The sequence below is a fragment of the Microtus ochrogaster genome, chromosome 10 (assembly GCF_000317375.1).
Source record: "Microtus ochrogaster isolate Prairie Vole_2 chromosome 10, MicOch1.0, whole genome shotgun sequence".
Lineage (NCBI taxonomy): Eukaryota > Metazoa > Chordata > Mammalia > Rodentia > Cricetidae > Microtus > Microtus ochrogaster.
This window is the reverse complement of record NC_022016.1, coordinates 10,718,553-10,742,371: the sequence shown is the minus strand read 5'-3', so window position 1 is coordinate 10,742,371 and position 23,819 is coordinate 10,718,553. Positions and strand designations below refer to the sequence as shown.

Below are 23,819 nucleotides of genomic sequence, written 5' to 3'. Positions count from 1 at the left end.
TATTCCTAGCATTTGTGAGGCAGAAGCAGGGGATCAAGGCCAGCCTGGTCAACAGTAAACTTCAGAACAGCTAGGACTACACAGAGAAAAACAAAACAAAAACAAACAAAAAAGCCAACAACAAAAATGATAGAGAGAATTAAGCATGCCCACTTGGGAAACCAGGATCATTGCTTTCCTTCCTGTGGTACTATTCCTGACTGATAGCTCAACCTGGGGGAAATGGTAAGACAGCTCAGGGGCTGGATCTTTTCAGCTAAAATTAAGTAACACAGATACATGACACCCGCACATCCACTCTGCTAGACCATGGCTATCCTTGATCTGGGTCTTGTGTAGTAGTAAGAGTAGCAGCTTTCCCTGAGATGTCTCCTGGGAAGAACAGCAACTGCTACCATGTGTGTGCAAGTAATTTAGTTGTATATAGTGTGTTGATGAAGTTAGGAAACCCACAGTTTCACCCACCATCCATGTTGGCCAAAGATTTCAATATGTTAAGGAAACACACATGTGAAATTGCTTCTTCAGTTATTGCAAAGATGTAAACTTCAGGAGCAAAGAGTACAGGTGACTGGAGGGCAGTATCAACCAGAAATAAGTGACAGGTGCCTCAGTAATATCTGAAGTAAAGGGAATGATGTTTATATCATTGCTGTGTTTCCCACCTTTTGAAACAGTCACTTGTGCTTTCCATTCAGAGTTTGACTCTTTGTATCTGACCTCGGTGGTCTCACACAGGTCCTGTTTCGGTTTAGCACTTGCAGTTCTAATCTTCTGGGGATGATGATGATGTCATTGGCTTTTTCTCCTACTGATCTCGCTGTTCTATGAAGTACCTGATTTTTCATGTACTGCTAAGTGAGCAAGATCTGTGAGAAGAGTTGGAGGTGTTCCTAGTTTGGAGTAGCTATGGAGAGATTGGCTCTGTCCAGCCCAGAGCAGTAGAATTTGTCTTGGAAGCCTGTGGAGTCACAGAAGGTATTTTGCTTTAAGGGCACCAAAAGCTGTCTTGTTTGTCCGTCCTGTAACAAGTCAATATGATTTCCTGTGAACAGGCCCTTTGTGAACTCCGTAACAAGGGTTTCTGAATAATAGAAATGAGCCAGTTACAAGCCTAAACAGCTGTGATGCTTTTCTCAAAGATGCAGCTTTACCAAAGTGACAAATTAAAGCCCAAATGTTCTGCTTGGCAACAGTTGGGTCAAAACATTTAAATCATTAATTAGAAGGAACTGAAGGTGGGGGACAACTGACACAAATACATTACAAACTCAGACCTCATCTTAAAAATGCAACTGAATTCTTTGGGGGAAAAATTAGGGCAGCCCTCAAGTGGGGCCTGACAAGCTTGTCATTTGCAAATAAATCAAAAGACCATCATTGCAGGAAGGAGACCCAGTGAATAGAGTTGCTTTGTCATTCTTTGATGAGCCCTACACTCAAGCCTGCTATTAAAAATGAATGCATTCAAGAGGCTCTGCATTAAGAACATAAACAATTAAGGGCACTTGAGCTGGTCTGCTGAGAGCTGCTGAAGAGAAGAGATGGCAGAGTTTCTGCATTCTGCCTCCAGAGCCAGAGAATGGGAGCAATTAGTGTTACTATCTCCACCCAGGCAGCCTTTGGCACTTTTTTTCTATCTTTTTTTTTTTTCTTTTCTCATAACTCCTTGTTTTCAGAAAGGCTGAATATAAAGATGAGTATTGAAAAGAAGAGTGCCTGAGCCTAGTGGGAAGGCTCAGGTTTAGCAAGTGTAGAGGCTACCAGGTGCGAGGAGGGGGAACATAAAAGTTATTATCTACAGTTCTTGTGATAAATTCTGCACAGCTGACCCACCAAAGGCTTTCTTTCATTTGGTTCTCTTTGCCTTATATTTGTTACAATTTTTAAGAAGGAGTACATTTGCCTTGCCACGGGAGGGGGTAATCTGGATAGTACATGAGATTTTATATGAGAAAAATGTGATCCTGGGCCCTGGGCTTGTGTTTTTTCAGTTGGATTTGTTTTGTCGTAGCAAGGCTTTGGAGAGAATCCTAGATGTGCCACCAGATTGTTCTGACCTTAGGCTGGTTATTTTAACCTTTGAGTTCATTCCAAGAGTAGTTAGTTTGAAATTGAGAGAGATGCCACAGGGCCAGGCTGAAGTTAAGCACAAGATGCTGTGCCAACCTGTGCTAGTAGAGTGTGCTAGATCCCAAAGTGACCCCGAGTTCCCACAACTGCAGGAATACCTGTAAACCATGAGAAAGAATTGCGTGTTTCCAGGCCCAGATCTCTGGCAGAAGCTCTGGAGCTAAGGGAAATGCTCTGGAGACCAGACATCACTTGTTGACTGAGGTTTCTGTCCTGTCTGGTCCTGTAGTCATTCAGTCCCAAAGAATCACACAGAGGTCTACATCAATTATAAACTGATTGGCCCAGTATCTCAGGCTCTTCTTATTAACTAATTCTTATAATTTATATTAGCCCATAGTTCTTGTCTGCGTTGGCCACGTGGCTTGGTACCTTTTTCCGTGAGGCAGTCACATCTTGTTTCCTCTGTGGCTGGATCACAGCTGCAGACTGGAACTTCCTTTTTCCCAGAATTCTCGTTGTTCCGCCTCTACTTCTGCCTGGCTACTGGCCAATCAGCGTTTTATTAAAAATAATACAAGTGGCAGGATAAAAGACCATTGCTGCACAACAATCATTGATCACCTCACTTTGAAGATAACCCACAGGCCAGGGATGTTGTCTAGGGGTGCAGCATGTGTCTAACATGTACCAGGTCCTGGATTTCATCTCTGGAAGCAATACAATAAAGTCAATTCCATATCCTTTCAATTTAGGTTTTTTAGTTTTTTTTTCTAACATGTCATTGGTGATTTTATTGACATTAAATTTATTTTAAGCAGAAGTCTTAATAGGTGTATTAAGTCTATCTATAGTTTATTAGGATTTGGGGTAACCTTACCTTTTCATAAGCATTTTGTTAATACCAACCAGGGATTATAATGTGAAGCCACAGAATGGCAGATGTCCTAAAGGTTTCTCTTTCTTGCATAGGGGATGGGCACACTGGATGTGATTTGCAGTGCTTTGTACATAGATAGCATTGTTGGGGAAAGTTTGTATACATGTAGCCTGAACTAACTTTAGGTATGTCAGAGTTAACGTCCAGGAACTAGAAATGTTTTTATGGTTTGTGCTCCACAGGTGGGTAAGAGTGACTGATATAATATTCTTTGTGGTAAAGATACTGGCTATAGCTTGATTGGTTTCAGCTTGTAGTTCATAGTTGGAGTTGCTTCTAACATGCCTGCTCTGGCATGCAGAGCCTTTCTGCCAGAGCAGCGAGAGTACAGTAATTTTGCCTTTACAGGTCAGGTTGTGATGCCATTATTAGCTGAGGGGTAGCAAGGAATATTTGGATTGAAGTGAAGAGACACCATGACCACGACAATTCTTACAAAGGAAAGTATTTAATTGTGGCTTGCTTACAGTTCAGATGGGTCAGTCCATTATTGCCATGGTAGGAAGCAAGACAGCATGCTGGCAGACATGGTACTGGAGCTGAGGGTTCTTACATCTTGATACAAAGGTAACAGGAAAGTGAACTGAGACACTGGGTGTGGCTTGAGCATATATGAGACCTCAAAGCCTGCCTCTTTAGTGATGTACTTCCTCCAACAAGGCCACACCTAGTAATGCCACTCCCTTTCCGAGTCCATTTTCTTTCAAACCATCACACTGCCCAATTGCATTGCTTTGTGAATAAAACTTGAGTTTATCAGTTTTGGATATGGGACTTGTAATCTTTCTTTACTGTGTTAGTAAATCATTTCCTTTAAGTATTGATGTCTATATATGTGATTTGAAGATGGACGGAGAGACAGGTATACAAATGATATTAAGGATTACCAAAGTAGCCACTGTCTGGGTTGTGACGCTGACAGCATTCACCTTCCTTAAATAATAAATAATAGATTGAAACAATAAATTAAGAACAGTGTTCCAAAAGACTCCAATGTTGAGGGAGTCAAGTCACATACTTCTTATCATGCAGCATAATCTCTTTTTGTTTTGGGTATCAACTTATAGCACCTGGCTATAAAAGTGGCCTTTGATAAAGGACATGCACACGTATCCACACTGCCACAAGGTTTCTCTTCCCTCTCATTTTATCTGGTGACTTGTATTGGCTATTTTAGAACCATCATCAGTGTGATTTTAATGGTTACTTGCCATGCCATGCCTGTGGGTTGGCATGTATTTGACCATTCCTTAAGTATTACACAGCTGATTTATCAGGAGGCAAATGTTAGGTTTCTCAACAACTGTGGAAAGTTGTAATGTGTTAAACTACTATTGAATCTCTATCTCCTTTCCCCCCCTTTGCTTTTAAAACAATGTATGCAGTGAATTTGTTTTCACATGTGGAATGCTTTTCAATTTCAACTATTTATTTGTTATTCATTTTTAGCTCTGGGGAGCTTTATTGCAGGATTTAGATAATATTCTGATTTTGAAACACTGTCTTATTGCCAAGATCAACTGTATTGGGAACCAGGTGCACAGCTCAGTGGTAGAGCTTTTGTCTGCCATGCAAGAGGCCCTAGTGTCTCTTCCCAGTGCTGCTAAAAACAAAACCAAAAATAACTACTGTGTTATCTTAGCTGTCCTCAGTGACATGTATTTAGTCCACCGTTCCTAAATACTCAAATTAGATTGTAATAAAAAGTTTATTTTTTCAAACAGAGGCTAATGTAGCCCAGGTTCAACTCGGCTTCACTCTGTAATTATAATGACTTTGAACTCATCCCCCTGCCTCCTCTCCCAAGTGTTGAGATTTATAGTCATGTGCCATAACACCCAGTTTTATGGGTACTACAGTTTACATTCAGTGCTTTGTACATGCTAGACAAACAATTTGCTCTCCTTAGTCTGTGTGTGTGTATGTGTATATGTTACATTTTATATATATATATATATACATATATATATATGTTATATATAATGTTAAGTGATAATAACAAAATCCAAATGACCCACCTTATGAGGAACTTACCAACACTTCATTCACTGATTTTTCTCTAAACCTCAAGATTGATGGAGGAGGGAGAGAAAAAAATCACTTTGGCATCCTTTAGTGTAAGCACTACTTTTTAGGATCCTTCACTTTGTAGTTTAATCCTGGTGGAGTTTCACTTCCCTAAACTGACTTTGGGCAGAGTGCCACGGGACTGCCTAGAGACCTATGGGCAATTATTCTCTCACCTCCTTACCCTGCCTTGAGCTTCAAACAGCACTCATTATGCATTAACTTTGGGTGTAGTGGGGAAGTGTATGAGCCCCAGGGAGTGGACTCTTTAGTCCTTGTAATTGGACAAGGTGTGAGGAGTTTGCTGAGCTTTTAGGAATCAGAATTCTGTAATTGTCCCATGTAGCTCCCCCAGGGACACACTTCAGTTTAAAAGCACACAAAACATTCCAGTTTTTTCCATTGCTGGGCTTTGGGGTATCTCATGGTTTTAGCTCCTTGAATGATGCATACACTTCTGCATTATTGTTGTTTGGGTGGTCTTAGGGATCAAACCCAGGGCTTTGTGCATTCTGAGAGCATGTTTTGCTTTTCATCTAAGTCCTAAATTCCTGTGTACTTAAATGTTCATGCATTGGGAGGCAGAGGCAGTCGGATTTCTCTGAGTTTGAAGCTAGCATTCCCAAGTACTGGGATTAGAGGCAGCTGGTATCACACTCAGCTAACATCTGTGCCTGTTACCCTGTTCACAGTCTCTTTTTTGTAAACAGGATGTTACTATCTGCTTTGTTGTGATGATTTATCTGGTATATCTTAGCTATTGAGTTTAGAGGTATAGGGATAATCAAGTTTGTACTTCAGTCAAGTTTGACTTTGATGGTGTAATGAGTGTGAACTGATAATCAGTTTGAGTAGGATCATGGGGGGAGAAGGCCTGTCAGAATGGTTAGTGAAGTCCTGTTTTCCTGTCTCCATCATGTCATACTGACATGATTTGTTTGATGGCTAGGAAAGTTATAACAGAGACTTTTTAGTATCTAAGTTTTGTTTATCAAATAACAGTGAGTGTGAGGATCTTGAAGAACACAGAGAAGAGTATGCTTACTGCATTATGAGCAAAGCACCTCTGAGTGGTGGACCTAAGGGAAACCTTGAGGAATTGAAAGCCCTCTTAGGTTTGTGTAGCACTATGGAGTAGAATACCTGTAGCTTATACATTAGTTCACTTGACTTCTATGGAATTCTGAGATTGAGTAGTCAGATCCCTGTTACTCAGATAGGACAACTATGATCTGGCAGCTGAATCTTAACTTGGACATGTGAGGTGTGAATCTAAATTGTTGGGTTATGATACCATTCATAAGGGTAAATCAGTATATATATCAGAAGCAAAAAATTTTGTGCTGGATAGCTAAATTATACCACTGCCTCCTCCTACCTTGGTGGGTACAGTTAGTTCAGAAAGTAAGACTTATTCTGAGAACCTGGTTTGGCATTTCTGGGTAGTCACAGCTGGAGCAGTGACTCAGTGGCTAAGAGTACTTGCAACAATAGTCACAAAGAACAGAGTTTGATCGCAGCACTCATGCAGTCTCTTATGCACATGTGAGATCACATACAGGATGGTTGCTGGGTGCAGTCCTGGCTGCCTGCCTAGCTAATGAAGCTTGCTTCAGATGAGGAACATCAAGGATAATCACACCCACACTCTCCACTAGTCTCTAAGATTGGACATACTTACCCTCACCTTTTATGTTCATATAACACACATACTAATACAACACAGTTCTGTGTGGAGAGCTGCTTGTTGAGTTGGCAATGGCCTCTAGATGCTGATTTATTGTTGGCTGCTTTAAAAGTGTCAACTGTGACCTAGCAGTACCAAATATATTTTCACCTTTGAGGGAAAGTCCTTTGTCGGTGGAAAACACAATTGTCACATGTGTTTTATTGGGTTGTATAGTTTTCAGGAGAGATGGAAGGTGGTATCAAAGGGTTTACATTTTTTTGAATATTTATTTTTATTTGATGAGAGTTTCGTGTGCATGTATATGTGTGTACCACACACATGCCTGATATCAGAAGATCGTAAGAAAGTACTGAATCTCCTAGATCTCAAGAGAGTTAGTTACAGGTTATGAGCCACCATGTGCGTTCTAGGGTCCAAACGTAGATTATCTGCAAGAGCACCAAATGATACTTAACCACCAAACAATTTCTTCAGCCCCTAGATTGTGAAACTCTTAATACTAACTGAGTTAGGGCCTGATAAAACCTGCTTGCCAGCATTGAGACCTAGAATGGATGTAAAACATTGCTGATTATTAATTCATACTAAATTAAGAATTTTATCAGAGTCCCCTTGATAGCTAGACAGTAGACAGTACCAGGAATCATCATCACCATTTTTCACTCATTCACTCGTCCACTTATTTATTCATTCTTCATTTGTTTGTTTGTTTATGTGCCCCAGGCCCCATGCTGCCATCTACATTTTGAAGGGAAGGAAAATGTGGATGTGGACAGTTGAGAGGCTGCTGACAGAGCTCACAAAGCACGGTTAGGTGCAGGTGGTATCTTCACTTCCAGAAGGAAGGTGCTCTTGTAGTTACCCTACAGGTAGACAGAGTTATTCAGCTCAGTCACTTGTAAGTAGAAGCAGCAAAGACTTGGATTGATTCCTCCTGGTTTTCTGGTCAGATGGTTTAAGGTTTGTTTAGAGACCTGGCAATGGGAGGGAACCGCTGAGGTAAGTTTCCTCTTCCTGCTCTGTGTCCATCTGTTCTCCAGCATCTATTTAGAATTCGCAAAGCATATGGTGTGCCTTCTGATGGCTTCTCATCACTTTTGAAGCTTTAATCTCCATCATCTTGTATCAGTCTCAGTTGATCTAACCTGATATTACTTTTACATTAATCTTTTGTCTGTTTGCTTCTTGGTCACTTTTATACTGTTAAGTTCAGTCTGTTCAAAATGGGTCCTTTTCTATTTTGTGAGACAAGGCTTCACTATATAACCCAGGTTGGTCTTGAGCTCAGTACTACTAGGTTTTAGCCTTCTATGTTATGGAATTATAGTCTGGTGCCATCACACATAGGTCTTAATGGTCTTTGGACCATCTTCAAGTTTACCTTGATGTCATTTTATATAATAACACATACTACTACTATTAAGGGTGAGGATTTTGGTTTTTGTAAGCCAGAGTTAATTTCAACTAGTTAAATTAGTATAAGGAGAATAGCTGTGGCAACAGAGAAACAAACTACAAATAGTTTGTATAATCTCAGTATGTTCTTTCTTTAACCTTAAAGCCAGAACAGCAGATTAAATCTCATTGGTTGGACCATGTACTGAAGATTGTAAGCAGCAGAAAAATCCATATTAGGCATAGCTGGGAGATATGTGGCAAGCTAGGTGTGTTGGTTGTTTTTTTTGTTTTTTTTTTTATCAACTTGACACGTAGTAGAGTTAATCGGGGAAGAGGGAGTCTCTGTTGAGAAAATGCCTCCATCAGATTGGTCTGTAGGCAAGCAAGGCTTTATTAGTGATTGATGTGGGAGTGCCCAGCTCACTGTGGAGTCTTCTACCCTTGGGTCATACATTGTATAAAAATCAGGCTGAACACACCATAGGGGACAAACTAGTAAGCAGTTTTTCTTCATGATCTCTGCTTCAATACTTACTTGCCTGGAGATTCTTTGAGTGCCTGTCCTGACTTCCCTCAGTGGTGTTGAAAAAACTTTTTCTTCTCCAAGTTGCTTTTGGTCATGGTGTTTATCCCAGCAACATAAACCACATCAGGTAAACCAATGAAGGATAGCATTTATATTTATTTTATATGAATATCTACACAGACAGGGTATAAACATCAACGGAAAAAGGAAAAAGGAGAAAAATAATAGATCAATACATATCCATGGAAACATGTTAGACTTCAGAAAGAAAAATCTATTTAATGGATAAGAATTCAAAGATGTCCAGAAAATCCATTATTGACATGGGCAGGAGAGCAGGCACTTTCATTCATAGAGCTTTTCTCCTGGGCAGCAAGGTTCACAGTCGAACAGACATGCACAGTCTGACCCGTAAGCTCAGAGTGTGTTCATGGATTGCCTTTAGACATCTATATTGAGCATATTGGAAAAGAGTTTGGAATTCTGGAAAATTGGGTAAAACATCAGTGTCTTCTGGTGTCATTGCTTAGATGTCAGCTCACGAAGTGGAATATGCTGATATACTCAGTACTGTTCATTGACTAGGCAGTTCTTTCTTGATGGAAAACAAATTACAGAAAGCAGTTGTATGGGGTGAGAACTGTTAGTAATAAAATATGTTCCCTACTTCGGGCTTATTTAAGTGAATTGAGAGAGAACTTGCAATGATGGTGGCCCAAGGACACCTAACATATCTGTTACTGTTTCTGGATGACATGTTTAGTGTTATTTTAGCTTTCTGTTATGCTTTTCTACCCATGTACTACTGTGTGCATGTGTTACATGTTCAGAGTGAGTTGTGATACATTTTACCCTTTTGGGACTCCTACTCAGGTACTTCTGCTTGTCAGGTAAGTAAGTACCTTGACTCTGAACTACATTTCCAGCCAAACATATCACTCAAAACAAAACAGAAAATCAACCAAAAGGTTTATTTTAGGAATTTATGTGTTTTATTGTTTTGCTGACATGTATGTATGTATACCAGATTCATGCCTGATATTTACAGAGGAACACTGATTAAATAATAAAGGTTGTTGTTGGGCTTCTTTATGGAACCTTATCCTCTCCCTCATTCTTCATCTGCCTTCCTCCCCTCATTTTTTGCTCTCTCTTCTTTTTCTTTGTTCTTTCAGGATTTATGTGCTTTCTTGATTATTTATTTATTTATTTAATCCTCATTGGGTTTTTTAATCCAATGAGGATTAAATAAATAAATAAATAAATAAATAACCTACACATTTCATTGTTCCATTGTGTATCATTTGATGGGCATTGGAGCTGTTTCCAGTTTCTGACTGTTATGAATATAGCAGCAATGAACATGGTTAACCAAGTATCTCTGAGTAAGATGTAAAAGTGGTATAGGTGGATCTTGGTAGATCTATTCTCAGCTTCCTGAGGAACCTTCACACTGATCTCCATAGTGACTGTATAGGGTCCACTCCCAGCAATAAGTATTCCTCTTTCCACAGATCATCACCACTATTTGCTTGCATTTGCTTTGTTAATCTTGGCCATTTGGGATGGGGTATGATGAAATCTCAGAATAGTTTTAACTTGCATTTCCCTGATGGCTAAGGGATTTGAATGTTTTATCTCAGCCTTTTGAGTTTCATCTTTTGAGAACTCTGTTTAGTTCTCTATGCCATCTTTAAATTCAGTTTTTTGAGTTCTTTGTATATTCTAGATATGAAACATCTGCCATATATCTAATTCATAAAGTATTTTACTCTTGAAGCTACTTATCTGTTTGCTTAGTTGATGATATGCTTTGCTATATGAAGGCTTCAAATTCCTGAAGTCCCATTTATTAATTGTTAGCTTTAATGCCTGTACTTTCCAGGGTCTTACTCAGAAAGTCTTTTCCTGTGTCAATAATTTCAAGCCTGTTTCCTACCTTCTCTTCTATCAGGTGTTATGAGGTCCTTGATCTACTTGGAGTTTGAGTTTTATAGTTTTATACACTTAGTTCTATTTTCATTCTTTCATATACAGCTATCCAGTTCAATCCACAACTGGTTGTTAACCATTGTTACTTCCAGGGTATTTTTTTGGTTTCTTTGGAGTTATGTCTAGTTGTATTCCATTGATCAGTATATCACTTTTCCTTACTGTTGTTATTTTTCTACAGTATAATTTTAAGTTTGGGATAATGATACCTCCAGATGTTTTGTTTTTGTTGGCATACAAAAGAGTCCCACAATAGCCTCAAAAATGGAGTATAACAGAGGTTTATTTGGGAATAAACTCACAAAAAAGAGGAACAATTTTTAGTTCTCTGTGTGTGCTGGGAATGGAAACTGAATCCAGCAGCCAAGAGGTCTGCACAGGCTTTTTGTTGCATTTATAGTACATGGGACCACACTCAAAGTTGGCTGGTATCTTAAAGACTATTGGCTGACAGAGTTTCCACAGCATCTCTCCTTTTGTCCAAATAAGAGAGTTCTAAGCCTAATACAAAGCTATATACAGTAAGAACAAATATTAGATATTGTTCAGGAAAAAGAAGAGGCAAAAAAACATACATAAAAATTAGAATTACAACAAGCATAACAACATCAAGCAAAAAACATATACTGAATGTTTCAATAGTTATCTCAGGATTCTAAGTCTTATATTAAACATGATGTGTCTAAGTCATGAGAGGAAAGTAACTATGACTTTCTGGTCTTCAACCCCATCAAAGACCCTAGAAGGAAATAATATTACTTGAGTATACAGGAAGTACAATCAAGCAACTTCTGAAAGGTACAAAAAATGGCATAGATAACCAGCTACCTGGGCAATCACCCAAAGTTTCATTTACTGTGAACCAGCATAAGGACCCTCACTAAGAATTTAATCTTGGAAAGCCTCAAATCCTTTGACTCTACCTTGCTGTTCTAGGTCTTTAGTCTCCTCTCTCCAATAGCCCTTCCACTGTAACTGTGGTCCATCTTCTAGCACTGCTGAGACTAATTGAAGCCAATCATGTAGAATAGCCTTATTGCTTGAAGCCCATGTCTTAACCATCTCCCTAGCAAATAGTGAATGCATGCCATAAGATACTACTGCTTGCTTAATTTCTTTTAGATCTTTAATACCTGTAGGTTTCCATTTACATTCTTTATATCCGTTTTTGTATTGAATATTTTCTAGCTTTTCAGAGGTAATAACAGGATAAGTAGGTAAAACTCTTGGTAAGTCATCTCTGACTCTGAGAAGTACTGGTGATGCTAAATCCTTTGCCTGTACCTTCTCTTCTTGCCTATCGATTCTGATAAGTTCCTCAGTTGATTCAGATTTTTTTATCACTGTCTTTTGTAAAGCCTGAATCTCTTGACCTGTGATTGTTTCTAATTCATCAAATTAACTTTTGGTTCCCATTTTGCAAATGTGATTCCAAGGTTTTAATTTTTTTCCATTAATGATATCTTCTCATCCTTAGATATTATTTGGATGGCATGCAGATTGCCTTCCTGAAGGGATGTTCTATCTGTGAGCTTATCATAACTTTATAACAGGTTTTGATTTTCAACTTCAACAATATGAATTCCTTCAGATAATCTCTCTGTACCCTTTTGTAAGGATTCATAACCCATTGATAAGGATTAAATTTTGCCCCGTCAAACTAAGGTTACCATTTTCAATAGTATGAATCCTTTCAGCTAAAGATTATATCCTTCTAAAAGTTTCTCATTCTTGACTCTGTTATCAAGCCATTTCTTTAAGGATGTAATATGAAGAACAGAGTAAATAGCCACCATGATTACAAAAATATATGTACAAGGTAGCACACAGCTCTTGCAGAATTCTGTCCATTGTAGAAACAAAAAATTTGTTAATTTCCTGGATGGTAATATTGTCTGCAGTTATCTTAGGTTTGGTTTACAGTTTTCAAATTTATTGACTTATATTTTTTAATTAAATTAACTTCCATTATAATTTTCAGAAAATATATAAAATTGTTGCAGGTGTAATAGCCTTGATTGGCCAGGAGGTGTCACAGTTGCGGTAGTAAGGCATGTCCTAGATCAGTGCTTGAACTACCTGAGACTTAATTACTAACAAATTTAGTTAATTATTTAGGAGCAGCACATCCCATCCATATATGGAGAAGGTTTGAGTTGGGTAGAATATCAAGGAACCCAGAGCTTGCGGGCAGTCGCAAGCTGTGAGGTTACTGGCTGGAGCTTGGGCCAGGCAATCGTGGATCTGAACTGCGAATGCAAGCTGGAGCAAGTTGGCAGAAGCCAGAGAAACTATGGAGGAATTTCAGCAAATTGCCAAGGGCAGCAGTAAGTCAGCAGCTTAGTAGGTAGGACCAAACCATGCAGGGGCACGGAAGGTGGGAAATTGCCAAGTTGTCTTGAGTCAGGCCAGGAATACAGTGCGTAGCTGCATGCCAGACAGGTGCGTGGAGGGCGGGGGAGAAAGCCACAGACAGGGGTCTGGGCAGGACCTGGCAATGGTGTAGACTCTGGCCATATACAAAAGAGTTCCACAGTAGCCCCGAATGGAGTATAACAAAGGTTTATTTATTTGGGGGATAAACTCATAGTAAGCGTAGCCATCTTCAGTATTCTGCCTGTGCTGGGAACAGGAACTGAATCCAGCAGCCAAAAGGCCATGCAGGCATTTTCTTCTCACTTATAGTACATGAGACCATGCCCAAAGTGGGCCGGTATCTTAAAGGGTATTGGCTGTTTTCATTCTTCCATATACAGTTATCCAATTTCATCAAAACCATTTGTTAACTCTTGTTACTTCCAGGATGTATTTTTTATTTCTTTGGAGTTATGTCCAGATCTTTAGTTCTATTCCACTGATCAGTGTATCACTTTCCCTTACTATTGGTATTTTTCTATAGTATAATTTAAATCTTGGATAATGATACCTCCAGCAGTTTTGTTACTCAGCATTCTATTCATTCTTTTAGCTATCTTAGTTTTCTCTGTTTGTGAGTTACCATATGAAGTTTAAGATTAGCTTTTACTTTCTGTGAAGAATTTTGATGAGGATTGCATTGAACCTATAGAAAAGCAATGTTAATCCTACTGCTCCTTAAGTGTCTACTTCAATTTCTTTCTTCAGTTTCTTAAAGTTTTTGTTATACAAATCTTTCACTTACTTGGTTAGAGGTATTGCAAGATCTCTTTTGAGACTACTGTGAAAAGTGCTGTTTCTTTGACTTTTTATTAAAATGTTTGCCATTTGTATATAAGAAGGTTACTGGTTTGTATGTGTTAATTTTTTTTTTTATTTTTCAAGATAGGGTTTCTCTGTAGCTTTTTGGTTCCTGTCCTGGAACTAGCTCTTGTAGACCAGGCTGGCCTTGAACTTAGAGATCCGCCTACCTCTGCCTCGCGATGTATGTGTTAATTTTTTTATCCCGCTACTTTGCTGAAACTTCTTATAGCTGTAGCAATTTCCTGGTGGTTTCATTAGGGTCTTTTATGTATAAAATCCTCTTCTCTACAAATAAGGATGACTTCTTTCCCTTGATCTCTTCCAGTTGTCTTACTGCTATAGCTAAGACTTTGCATACTATATTGACTTCCTTGTCTGGTTCCTGATTTTAGTAGGAATGCTTTGAGTTTCGCTGTGTTTAAAGTTATGTTGGCTGTGGGCTTGCTATAAATTGCCTTTGTTATGTTGAGATATGTCCAAGGTATTTCCTTTTTCTCCAGGACCATTTATCATGAAGGAATGTAGGATTTTATTAAAATCCTTTTATGAGTGGGGAATTTAAGTTAGCAGAGTAAGTAGTAGGCTGTAGTATGACATTTTCATGCTTATGTGTCATATATTTTGGATCCATCCCCCTTGGCTGCCCTCATGTATTATCCCTGCCCTGCACCCTCTTGCTGGTCTCTTTTCCCCCTTCAAACAACCTCCTAGTTCTGCTTTAATGTCACATATTCTGTTAACCTCTCTACCCCCTGCAAAGTCTCTTCCTTCTTGATCATGATTCCCTTTGTACTTTCCCTCCCTCCATCCCTCATCCCTCCTTTCCTCTCTCCCTCCCCCTGTCTCTCTCAAACACATACATACAGACACATACGGCACACACATGAACATGCATACACATGCACTTTTCTGCAGATGTTGTGATTTATCATTATGCTTGCACAAAATTCTGTTGTGTATATGAACCACATTTCCTTCATCTGGTCATGTGTTGATAGACATTTAGGCTGGCTCCACTTCCTGACAATTGTGAATAGTGAGATTACACGTGGTGCATTGACTTATCCAAGAGTGATATAGCTGGCTCCTGCAGTAGTTGTATTTTCAGTTTTCTAAGGCATCTCCACACTTGTGTAGTGACTGCAGCACTTTGTATTTGTACCAGCAGTGTATAGCGAATGGAAACAATGGAGAAGGTGTAGGTACCCCTTCTTCTGCTTTTGTGCTTTGCATCTTTGAAAGCCAGATCGCTTTGACATCATGGTTTTTTTTATACTACTTTGACTAAACTTGCTGTAACTGTAAAAATGCCCCATAGTATACTCTCAATGAGAAAGTCTTAGGGGCTTACCAACTCCAGATTGAATTGACCATATAACCTAAACCATGTAGATTTCTTTCATGTCACATAACTTATTTTTTATTTTGTTTTTAGTTAAAAATTATGTATGTGGTATTTTGCCAAAATGTATGTATGTTCACCATGTGTGTGCCTAGTAATCACAGAGGCTAGAAGAGGGCTTGGAGCTGAAATTACAACTAGCTATGGACCACCATGTAGGTTTTGGGAGTGGACCTCGGTCCTCTGGGAGAGCAACCAGTGCTTTTAACCTGACTCATCTCTCCAGCGCCTTCATTATTTTTTAAGTAACCAGTAAAATATTCACTAGTCTATAGGGAGCATTGCTATCTATTGTTTATCTCCAGGTAATTATTGGTACTGTGGCTTAAGGAAACACTTTTCTGTCCTCTGGAGTGAGGGTTGAAGACTCAGGTTTCACTTTCTGAACTAATTGGGAGGTGTTCTAAACATATATGTGGCTTTGTCTTTGTAGACTGAAATCGCCAAGAGATTGAATACCATTTGTGCACAAGTCATCCCATTTCTGTCTCAGGAAGTAAGTAAAATGTTCAGCTGTTAAAGTGCAATTATGTTGCTTCTCTGTTTGCAAATTAGTCAGTTTTAAGACGTGAATTTTATCACAAGGAACAAGTGTGATGAACTTCTGTTATTTGAAGTGTGTCAACTTTGTCCTTCTGTCTAAGGCATCTAAGGGCAGGCTACTGGAGGGGTGTCATCTTAACCTCAAATTATTATTGTTATTATTAGAAAATTGCACAGCGACTATCAAGCATAAAGAAAGCTTTGGTGTGTGTGTTTGCATGCATGCGACTGTCTGTATCTCATTATGATGAACTCATTAGGTAGACCAAGGTGACCTCAAATCAAATTCACAAGAGATGTGCTTGCCCCTCCCTCCTCAGTGCTTGGATTTAAGATCTGTCCCAGCACTCCTGGATTTGTGTGTGTGTGTGTGTGTGTGTGTGTGTGTGTGTGTGTGTGTGTGTGTGTGTTTTTAAGTAATAATTGCTTGATAGGATTCAGATACCCTTTTGTGTTTTCTTGAGTTGACTTGAAAGTTGACTGCATTAGGTGGATCTCTATGAAAGTAGGCAGTTCATTTGTCATATGCATTCCATAGAGATATCAGATGATAATCATCATAAAGATGAAACGAGTATTCACATGGTTTTGACTCAGAAACACAGATAAGCCATGTGGTTTGAGTTGACTTAACATTCAGAGGGAGTCCTTCATTGAAGTCATTGGAGATTGACTCAGCATTGTATATCAGTTTTGCTTTGAAAGTTTTATCTTCTTTCTGGGCACAGGGGAATAGTATGTGAACATGAGTGTATGATGCCCTGGGGGAGGCACTGCTGGTGGGGTGTAGAGTTTTGGAGTTGGCTGTAGAGCACACTCTGTAGATTTGCTGCCATCTCTCAGTGCCCTTGGCTTCCACTAGCCTCCTCAAATTGACTGTGGCTATATTTCGAATATGTGTAGTGTTGGGGAGTGGGCAAAGTGAGTTTTCATTCTCTAAATTGAAAACGGTGCTTTCTCTTTGGAGGGTAAAACACCAGAAGGCTAAAATAAATAACACGGAGAATTCCCATAGCTTTTTAAAAATTTTCTGATGCGTCTAGATTTTTTTTTTAATCAGAGAAACTATAGTGACTGATTGTGTTTTTAGTATCAAGATGGGTGTTTGAATTGTTTCGAACGTCATGTGCCCAAACACCACTGTAAACTCCTGTGAGCTACGACAGGCCTCCCTGTCCTGGTCTCTGTAGTATCTATGAAAAGCCTCTAGTTACCCTTCTTGATATCCCTTCTGATGTCCTTACCCCACTAGGTCAGTGGTGACTGGAACCCTTCAGAAATAAATGGTAGCACCATCCCATTGTCCCTCCTTTGTGTTCTGTAAAGTGACACATGCATGAGGACCTGCTTATCTGTCTATCAGAATGAACAGGGAAGTTCTTAGCTGTTGCTAACACATTTTCTTCTCCTTGTTTTCAAAGCATCAACAACAGGTGGCCCAGGCTGTCGAGCGTGCCAAACAGGTGACCATGGCAGAGTTGAATGCCATCATCGGGGTACGTGGCCTACCAGGTCTACCTCCTACAGTGTGTATCATCAGCTTTCATTTCTTTATGGTTTGATGGCATAACACACATACATACACAAAACTAAGCTTTTGTAAATTAGGGATGATTTATTTGATTAATAAGGGAGGGTGAAAGGGGGTTTGGATGTGTGTGCAGATATTTAGGGAAGAAGATATAGTAGCCCAAGGAGGGTGCGAGGAGTAACACTAGAAGAGGAATCAAAATAACTTGTAAATCTTGTGATACTTAAAACCAACCTTGCTGTTAGTGAGGCAGAGGATGCAGATCAGTTTCTAAACACTTTCCTTGCTTCTATCTAGTACTGTTCCACCATAGTGAGGTCAGTATAGGACTCTGAATTATCCCTGGAGTTGCCTTTGCCTTTTGCTTTCTAGGGCACTGGAACCTCTGCAGTTGTTTGGTTCTTCTTTCCTGTGTCCCTTTTATGAATTTTAAAGTGGCATACCAATGAAAAGCTCCCTCGCCAGGGAAGGAGTGTTAATTGTCTGCCCTAGTGCTCTGTGACCTTTCAGGGTTCACCTCTCCTCTGGAGTTTAGCCATCTCTTCTTGCTGGTATAGTTGGTTTCTGTTGTCAATCACAAGTCATTTGTTCTGCATTAAGGGATCTAGTGAACCAGGCCTTCTGTCTCTTTCTTTGTTGGAGTTCGGCCCCACCCACGGTAGGACCTAAGGTGGTTCTCATGTGCTCTGCCCCTTTTAGTCTAAAGGAAAGAAGTGGCTGAAATTGGGGAGGGGAGAACTTTATTTTATTCATATGTGAGTTCCTCGAATGGATTCAAAATCACTCATTTATCAATTTATGTTAATTGCTTGTGAGAAGATGCCCTGCTGGTCTTTATAGTTCCCTCAGACACTTTGTAATGATAATTAGACATGCTGCTGTAGGGATTAAGAGTGCCATAGTCCAGTGCTGTGACAGACAATGGAACCAGTTAATCTATCAAGGTTTAAAATTACATCCCCACTGGAGATGGGAAAAACACAAGAGCCAAGGAGGATTAAAGAATGAGCCTCAGCTTGAAAACCCTCCTTTCATCAGTTTCTCAATTGCAGATCTGCAGTTGGGGTGCCTGTGGTAAGCTATTGGCAGTCAATTAGGTGAAATAAACTGGGAGGGTGACCTTCATTTCCTTTTAATAGCTTTTTCCTCCGTGAACCAGGGAGCTTCAGTGGATTTTCAGCTTAGATTTTATTCAAGCCGCTTTATTGCACTTGACAGCTTAGCTCTGCATAAACAGTTCTCCCTCCTTCCCCCAGGTCTGGCTCTGTCTTTTTTCCCCTTCTGTATCACATTTTTTGACTGTTACTTAGTGGGCTCTCTAATCACATTCAACAAAAAACACAATTATGCCTGCGTTTGTCTGCTGCCCTCTCTACCCTTTTCTTGTGTAATGAATTGCTTTATTTCAGAGATCAAATCAAATATTCACTGGCATTTTTACATGTACTGTGTTTGATTAGAAGAGACTAATAGCAATTGTACTTGTAGCTAGAGCAAGGAATTTTTTAACCCAAATGACTGAGGATGGAAAAGCCTGTTTTGATTAAAACAAAACATATGCAAAGCAGATCTCAAGGGCCCTGTTCAACTTTGTGGGACATGTTTGTTTTCTGATAGGCTCTAATTTTTTACATGTAATTTTTCTGGTTTTTCTCTGACAGTACTAGGGATTGAACCTGGGGCCGCACACATACTAGTACAGCACTCTGCAAGTGAAGTACATGGCTAGCAATGTGTAATTTTTCAATAATAAAATGCTAGTTTTGAGTTCTCAAAGACCTCAAACCCTGAGAGTCTTCTTTGGATCGCATTTCAGAAGGGGAAATGTATTCGCCAGATACTTATAATTAATACTCATTTTGAATAGAATCAGGAAATAAGAATAGGTTATTTTAGAAGGGTGGATGCCTTGCACATTTTATGTATGGCAAGACAGGTTAGCTTTGATAGCTTAGCAGTAATAACCCAAGTTGATGAATTGGGCCCAATGAAAGAATTAATGCATTGTGGTGTGTCCAGTATTGGGATCAGTATATTAATTTATGACAGGCTCTTTGAATACTTTCAGTGATCAGAAATAGCCTGTCTTTTACTTTGGCATACGCTTGATTTTTGCTTGAAAAGGATTGCATACATCCTGGAAAAATCGAAGTAGCATAAAATTGGGCTGACAATTCAGTGGACCTTTGCACTCCTTCATTGCACATGCAGTGTGCCAGCTTGTCTGGCCAGAGGGGAGGAAGCACTGGGAAACTGTTCATACAGCAGCTGTGCAGAGAAAATGCAGCCTGTTTGATAGCAGCTGTCAGTATTGTTCTGGGATGGGTTAGGGTGAAGAACAATGGAGGAGGCCAAGCTCTTCATCTTCATTGACTTTCAGAATAAGAAAAGAAAAGGTTTAGACATCTATTTCAAGTGTGAAAGATCATGAAAGAAAACCCTTTAAAATGCAAATGGACTGAAACCATCACCTTCTCTTTAAGGTACAATCAAGACCTTATGGTTTGCTGGGCTAGGCTAAAGATATTTTGTGTTAGGAGAGTAACTTGGTCTTGTCAAGGTCACCAAACTTTTGGTGAGCTCAGCTTTTGTTCCTGGCCTCTCCAATCTAAGAGACATACTAAACTTCAGATTTTTTCCACTTACCTTCAACCTTTATCTAGAACATTAATATTTAAGGAACAGTTTTCACATAGTTAATTTTTGGATTAACTACTGAAATAGTTTTGTTACCCTTCCTTCCTTCCTTCCTTCCTTCCTTCCTTCCTTCCTTCCTTCCTTCCTTCCTTCCTTCCTTCCTTCCTTCCTTCCTTCCTTTCTTTTTTAAGAAATGATTTTACCATGCTCTGGCTGACTTGCAAATTGCTGTGTAGACTATGCTGGGAGTCAGTTCACAGAGAGCCACTTGCTTCTGCCTCCTGAGTGCTAGGATTAAAGGTCTCCACACCTTGCCTTTTGTACCTGTTACAAGCAGATAGCACTGCTTTTTGAATCATACTTCTCAAAATCTTTTGCTGCTAATGTGTTCTATTATAACAATTTCCAGAAAGTTTATTTTTAAGCTTGGTTTTGTTTGTGTGTAGTGTGTGTGTGTGTGTGTGTGTGTGTGTGTGTGTGTTGATTGTCTCCTTCCACTGTTACATGTATTTCAGGGGACAAACTGGGTCACTAGGCTGACAGGTAAGCACTTTTCTGCTGAGTCACTCACCCAGTCCATAATAGGATTTTTAATTCAATCTTTCCATGTACTAAATTTTCATTGTTTCATCTTGCTCTTCTTCCTCCAAGTTCATCTGTCCTCACCTTCTTTCAAATTTATTATCTCTTTAATTAATTCTCCATCTCCCTCCCTCTCTTCCTCACATGTGCTCATGCACACACTCGTGCACATGCCTATTTTGTGTTGTTCCTATGTGTTTAGGGCTGACCACCTTGGACTAGATAATTATCAAGAGCTTGTGGATTATCACTTTTAGCAACCATTAATTGATTTTAATCTCGTCATCAAGGGGTGGGGCCTGGTGAGATTTCCCTATCCACATTGGGGTGTCAACCAGTGTTGTCATTGTGCAGGTCTTGTTTTAGGTTGTCATGTTGAGATTTCATGGATGCAGCTTGATCTAGTACAGCTGTAAAGCTTACGAACCACAGCAATCTCTAGCATGGCAATGAAACACCAAGGGTACAATACTGCCACTTATAGCTTGACAGTTACCAACAACTATCTAATTGAACGTTAAGACCCACTGTATAGAAGGGAATTCATGCCTTATACTGTAAACCCAGCCAGTTACGTGTGGCTAGTTAGGTCATGGGCCTTAGAAGAACCTACTCTTGCCACTTTATAATATCCCAAATTTATTCAAATACTTACTTATCCTTATAGCCACTAATTAGAATAGCTCTCACCCCTCGTCAAAGAAGCTGCCTTTTTGTAGCAGTTTGAGGCCTTTAGAGTGCAAAGATCTTAAGTTGGCTCAGGTCTGATTGGTTTCACACACAAACACTGTTAGAAAACACTGCATTGTGGGAAAGGGAGTGCATTCATTTGAGACCTTGTTCTTGAAGGAAGAACCTACAGCAATATTCTTAAAACTTTTTTCAATAAAAATTGAATATTTATTAATCTTAAAATAAAATCGGCTGTTCATGTTTTAATATCATATTAGTGGGGTGGCTAATTAGCTACCTGAAACATAGACTTAAAGAACTTCAGGGTGATGCCATGTTCTGTTTGAGATTGGAACTAAAAGCTCCTTTTACCCTGCTCAAACTTAATTTAGAGTGAAATAAATTTTTCTTTCAATCAGGTTCTATCACAAAAATTTACTGTGGATCTCCACATGCTATAAGCTACACAGCTGCATGTTTTTTTCTCCACTTAATACATGTTTTCTGTGCCATGAAATACATATGTTTTAAATGTATCTGGTCACTATGGCTCCTTCATATATCAAGTAACCACACTTCACAAGGAACATGTGGTTTCCGCCATCCATTATGTTCTTTGCTTTTTAGTATATTTTTCTGAATACTGAGAGAAGATAGTTGGTTTTTGAGTGAAAATAATGTAATAATAAAAGCTGAGAGCCATTTATCTCTTAATTTAAAGAAAACAATTTCTTGGTTGTATATTTTTATTTCTAATCACTTGTTCCCTAATTTTCTGGTGTTCATACACTGTAGATAGGAACATTTTAGTTTCCTAATCTGTAGCTAGATAACACATCACTTGATACCTTTTGAGGAGCTAAGACCTTGGCTGGAAACCCTTCACCCAGCACGTGATCCCACTTTCATGAACTGTGGTTTTGTCTGTCTTGTTTCTGAGTGTTTATGATAGATTTTTGAATGTAGTTGCCTAAGCTTTTGGGTGTGCCCTTGTATGTATGGTTGCACTAGGTTGTCATCTATCACCTTGCCCTTTTCATGAGTTTCATATGTTTCCTGGAATGCATGACCTTACAGTATGATTTAGCAGTGAAAAGGCACTGCTGTTCTCTTCCTACCTGTTTGTTTCTGCAAACCTAGACTTTGAATGTGCTGTATAAGCATTTTACTGCTGAGCTAACCCTCCAGCCTCTGTTTAGCTTTAAAATGAGGACGATTGGAGACAGAGTTAAGACAGACCAGTGTTGTTTTTCATACTCAACAGAAGAGTTCTCTGCTATTGTGATTTTGGGAGTTACAGGAGAGGTTGCTATCCACAAAATCCTAGCTCTTTTGGATTTTGGCCTCACTGTTGATTGAATTAGAAAATCTGAACAGTTACATTGCAATATCTGAACTCTGGGAACTCAAGAAATTGGGACTAACCTAGGTAAACTTACTCTTCTTGGTAAATGATTTGGATACAGTGTGACTTATTTTTCATGCATACAATTTCTATGAAGACCAGGAGGCTTCAGTTATGGTTAAACTTTTACATTCCTGCTTTGTAGGCAAGCTTGTACCTCTCTATACTTGAAAACAACTTTGTATAAACAACTTTATTTGGAGTATTGTGTGCTAGGTAGCTGTGTACTATGTGTATGTTTGTGTATGGCGTGGCTGTATATCTGCAGAGGGAGGAGACTGTATGCCTCAAATAATCAATTACAGACCTAAAAGGTGCACCACTGTTACATGAGGTGCTTGGTTCAAAAATTAGCACACTTTGGATTATCCTTCTCCTTTAGCTATAGCTGTCAGCTATTGATGAGATTGTAGTGTGTGAAGTTTAAAGAGGATGAGCTTCTTATTTTTTACGACTATGCAGCTAATCCCTGGAAAGCCCGTCTTAAATCCAGCCCTAAGTGCCTTTCTAGAAGAGGAGGTGTCCTGCTACCCGGAGAAGACCGAAAAGGTTCAATAAATGTATGTCTTCTAGTTCAAAAGACTGAAACCTTCTTAAATCACAATAGTCTAATTCTGTATTAAATTTGCAAAGGCAACATTACATGGAAGTCCTACCCCTTTCTGGCCCCCGTCCCTTCTTTCCTCATAAAACGGTCTCACTGTGTATATAGCTCAGGCTGGCCTTCGTCTCAGATCCACCTGCTTCTGCTTCCCACATATAAGGATGTATATATCACCACGCCCAGCTAGAAAAATCATTCTTTCTGTGTATACTATTCAACCAGGTTAAGTTAGTCTGATGTTTTTGTTAGTTTTTTAAATAGAATACTACCTAGTATCTCAAATAGATCTGGAATTGGCCTTGCTATCTGGAGTTTCCCACAGTTAATATGCATTTTAGTTAGTAAACAAGTTGCTGGTGTGTTTGTTTGTTTTAATTAGTACCTGATAGGTGCTACTATATGAATTTTAGTTGATTCCTTAATAAAGGCATTTCATAATTAAAAATGTTTTTAAAAGGGAAAAACTGCTCCATAGAAAGTAAAACATCCCAATTTAGAGGCTAAACATGTACATGGGTGTGTATATATATATATATAT

General features: G+C 39.2%; 1 protein-coding gene across 8 annotated transcripts in view; it reads left to right on the top strand.

Moving 5' to 3' along the window:
• Tle1 (transducin like enhancer of split 1) overlaps positions 1-23,819 on the top strand; it is an 89,968-nt gene that overhangs the window by 17,730 nt on the left and 48,419 nt on the right. For 6 of the 8 annotated variants that reach the window (XM_026782165.1, XM_026782164.1, XM_005352651.3 and 3 more), the window contains exons 5-6: positions 15,741-15,803; positions 17,272-17,346. In XM_026782165.1, coding sequence (XP_026637966.1) covers positions 15,741-15,803; positions 17,272-17,346 — 138 coding nt within the window. Of the gene's footprint in view, positions 1-15,740; positions 15,804-17,271; positions 17,377-23,819 lie in introns of all 8 variants that reach the window. The other 2 variants (XM_013348262.2, XM_026782163.1) reach the window with 1 other exon arrangement.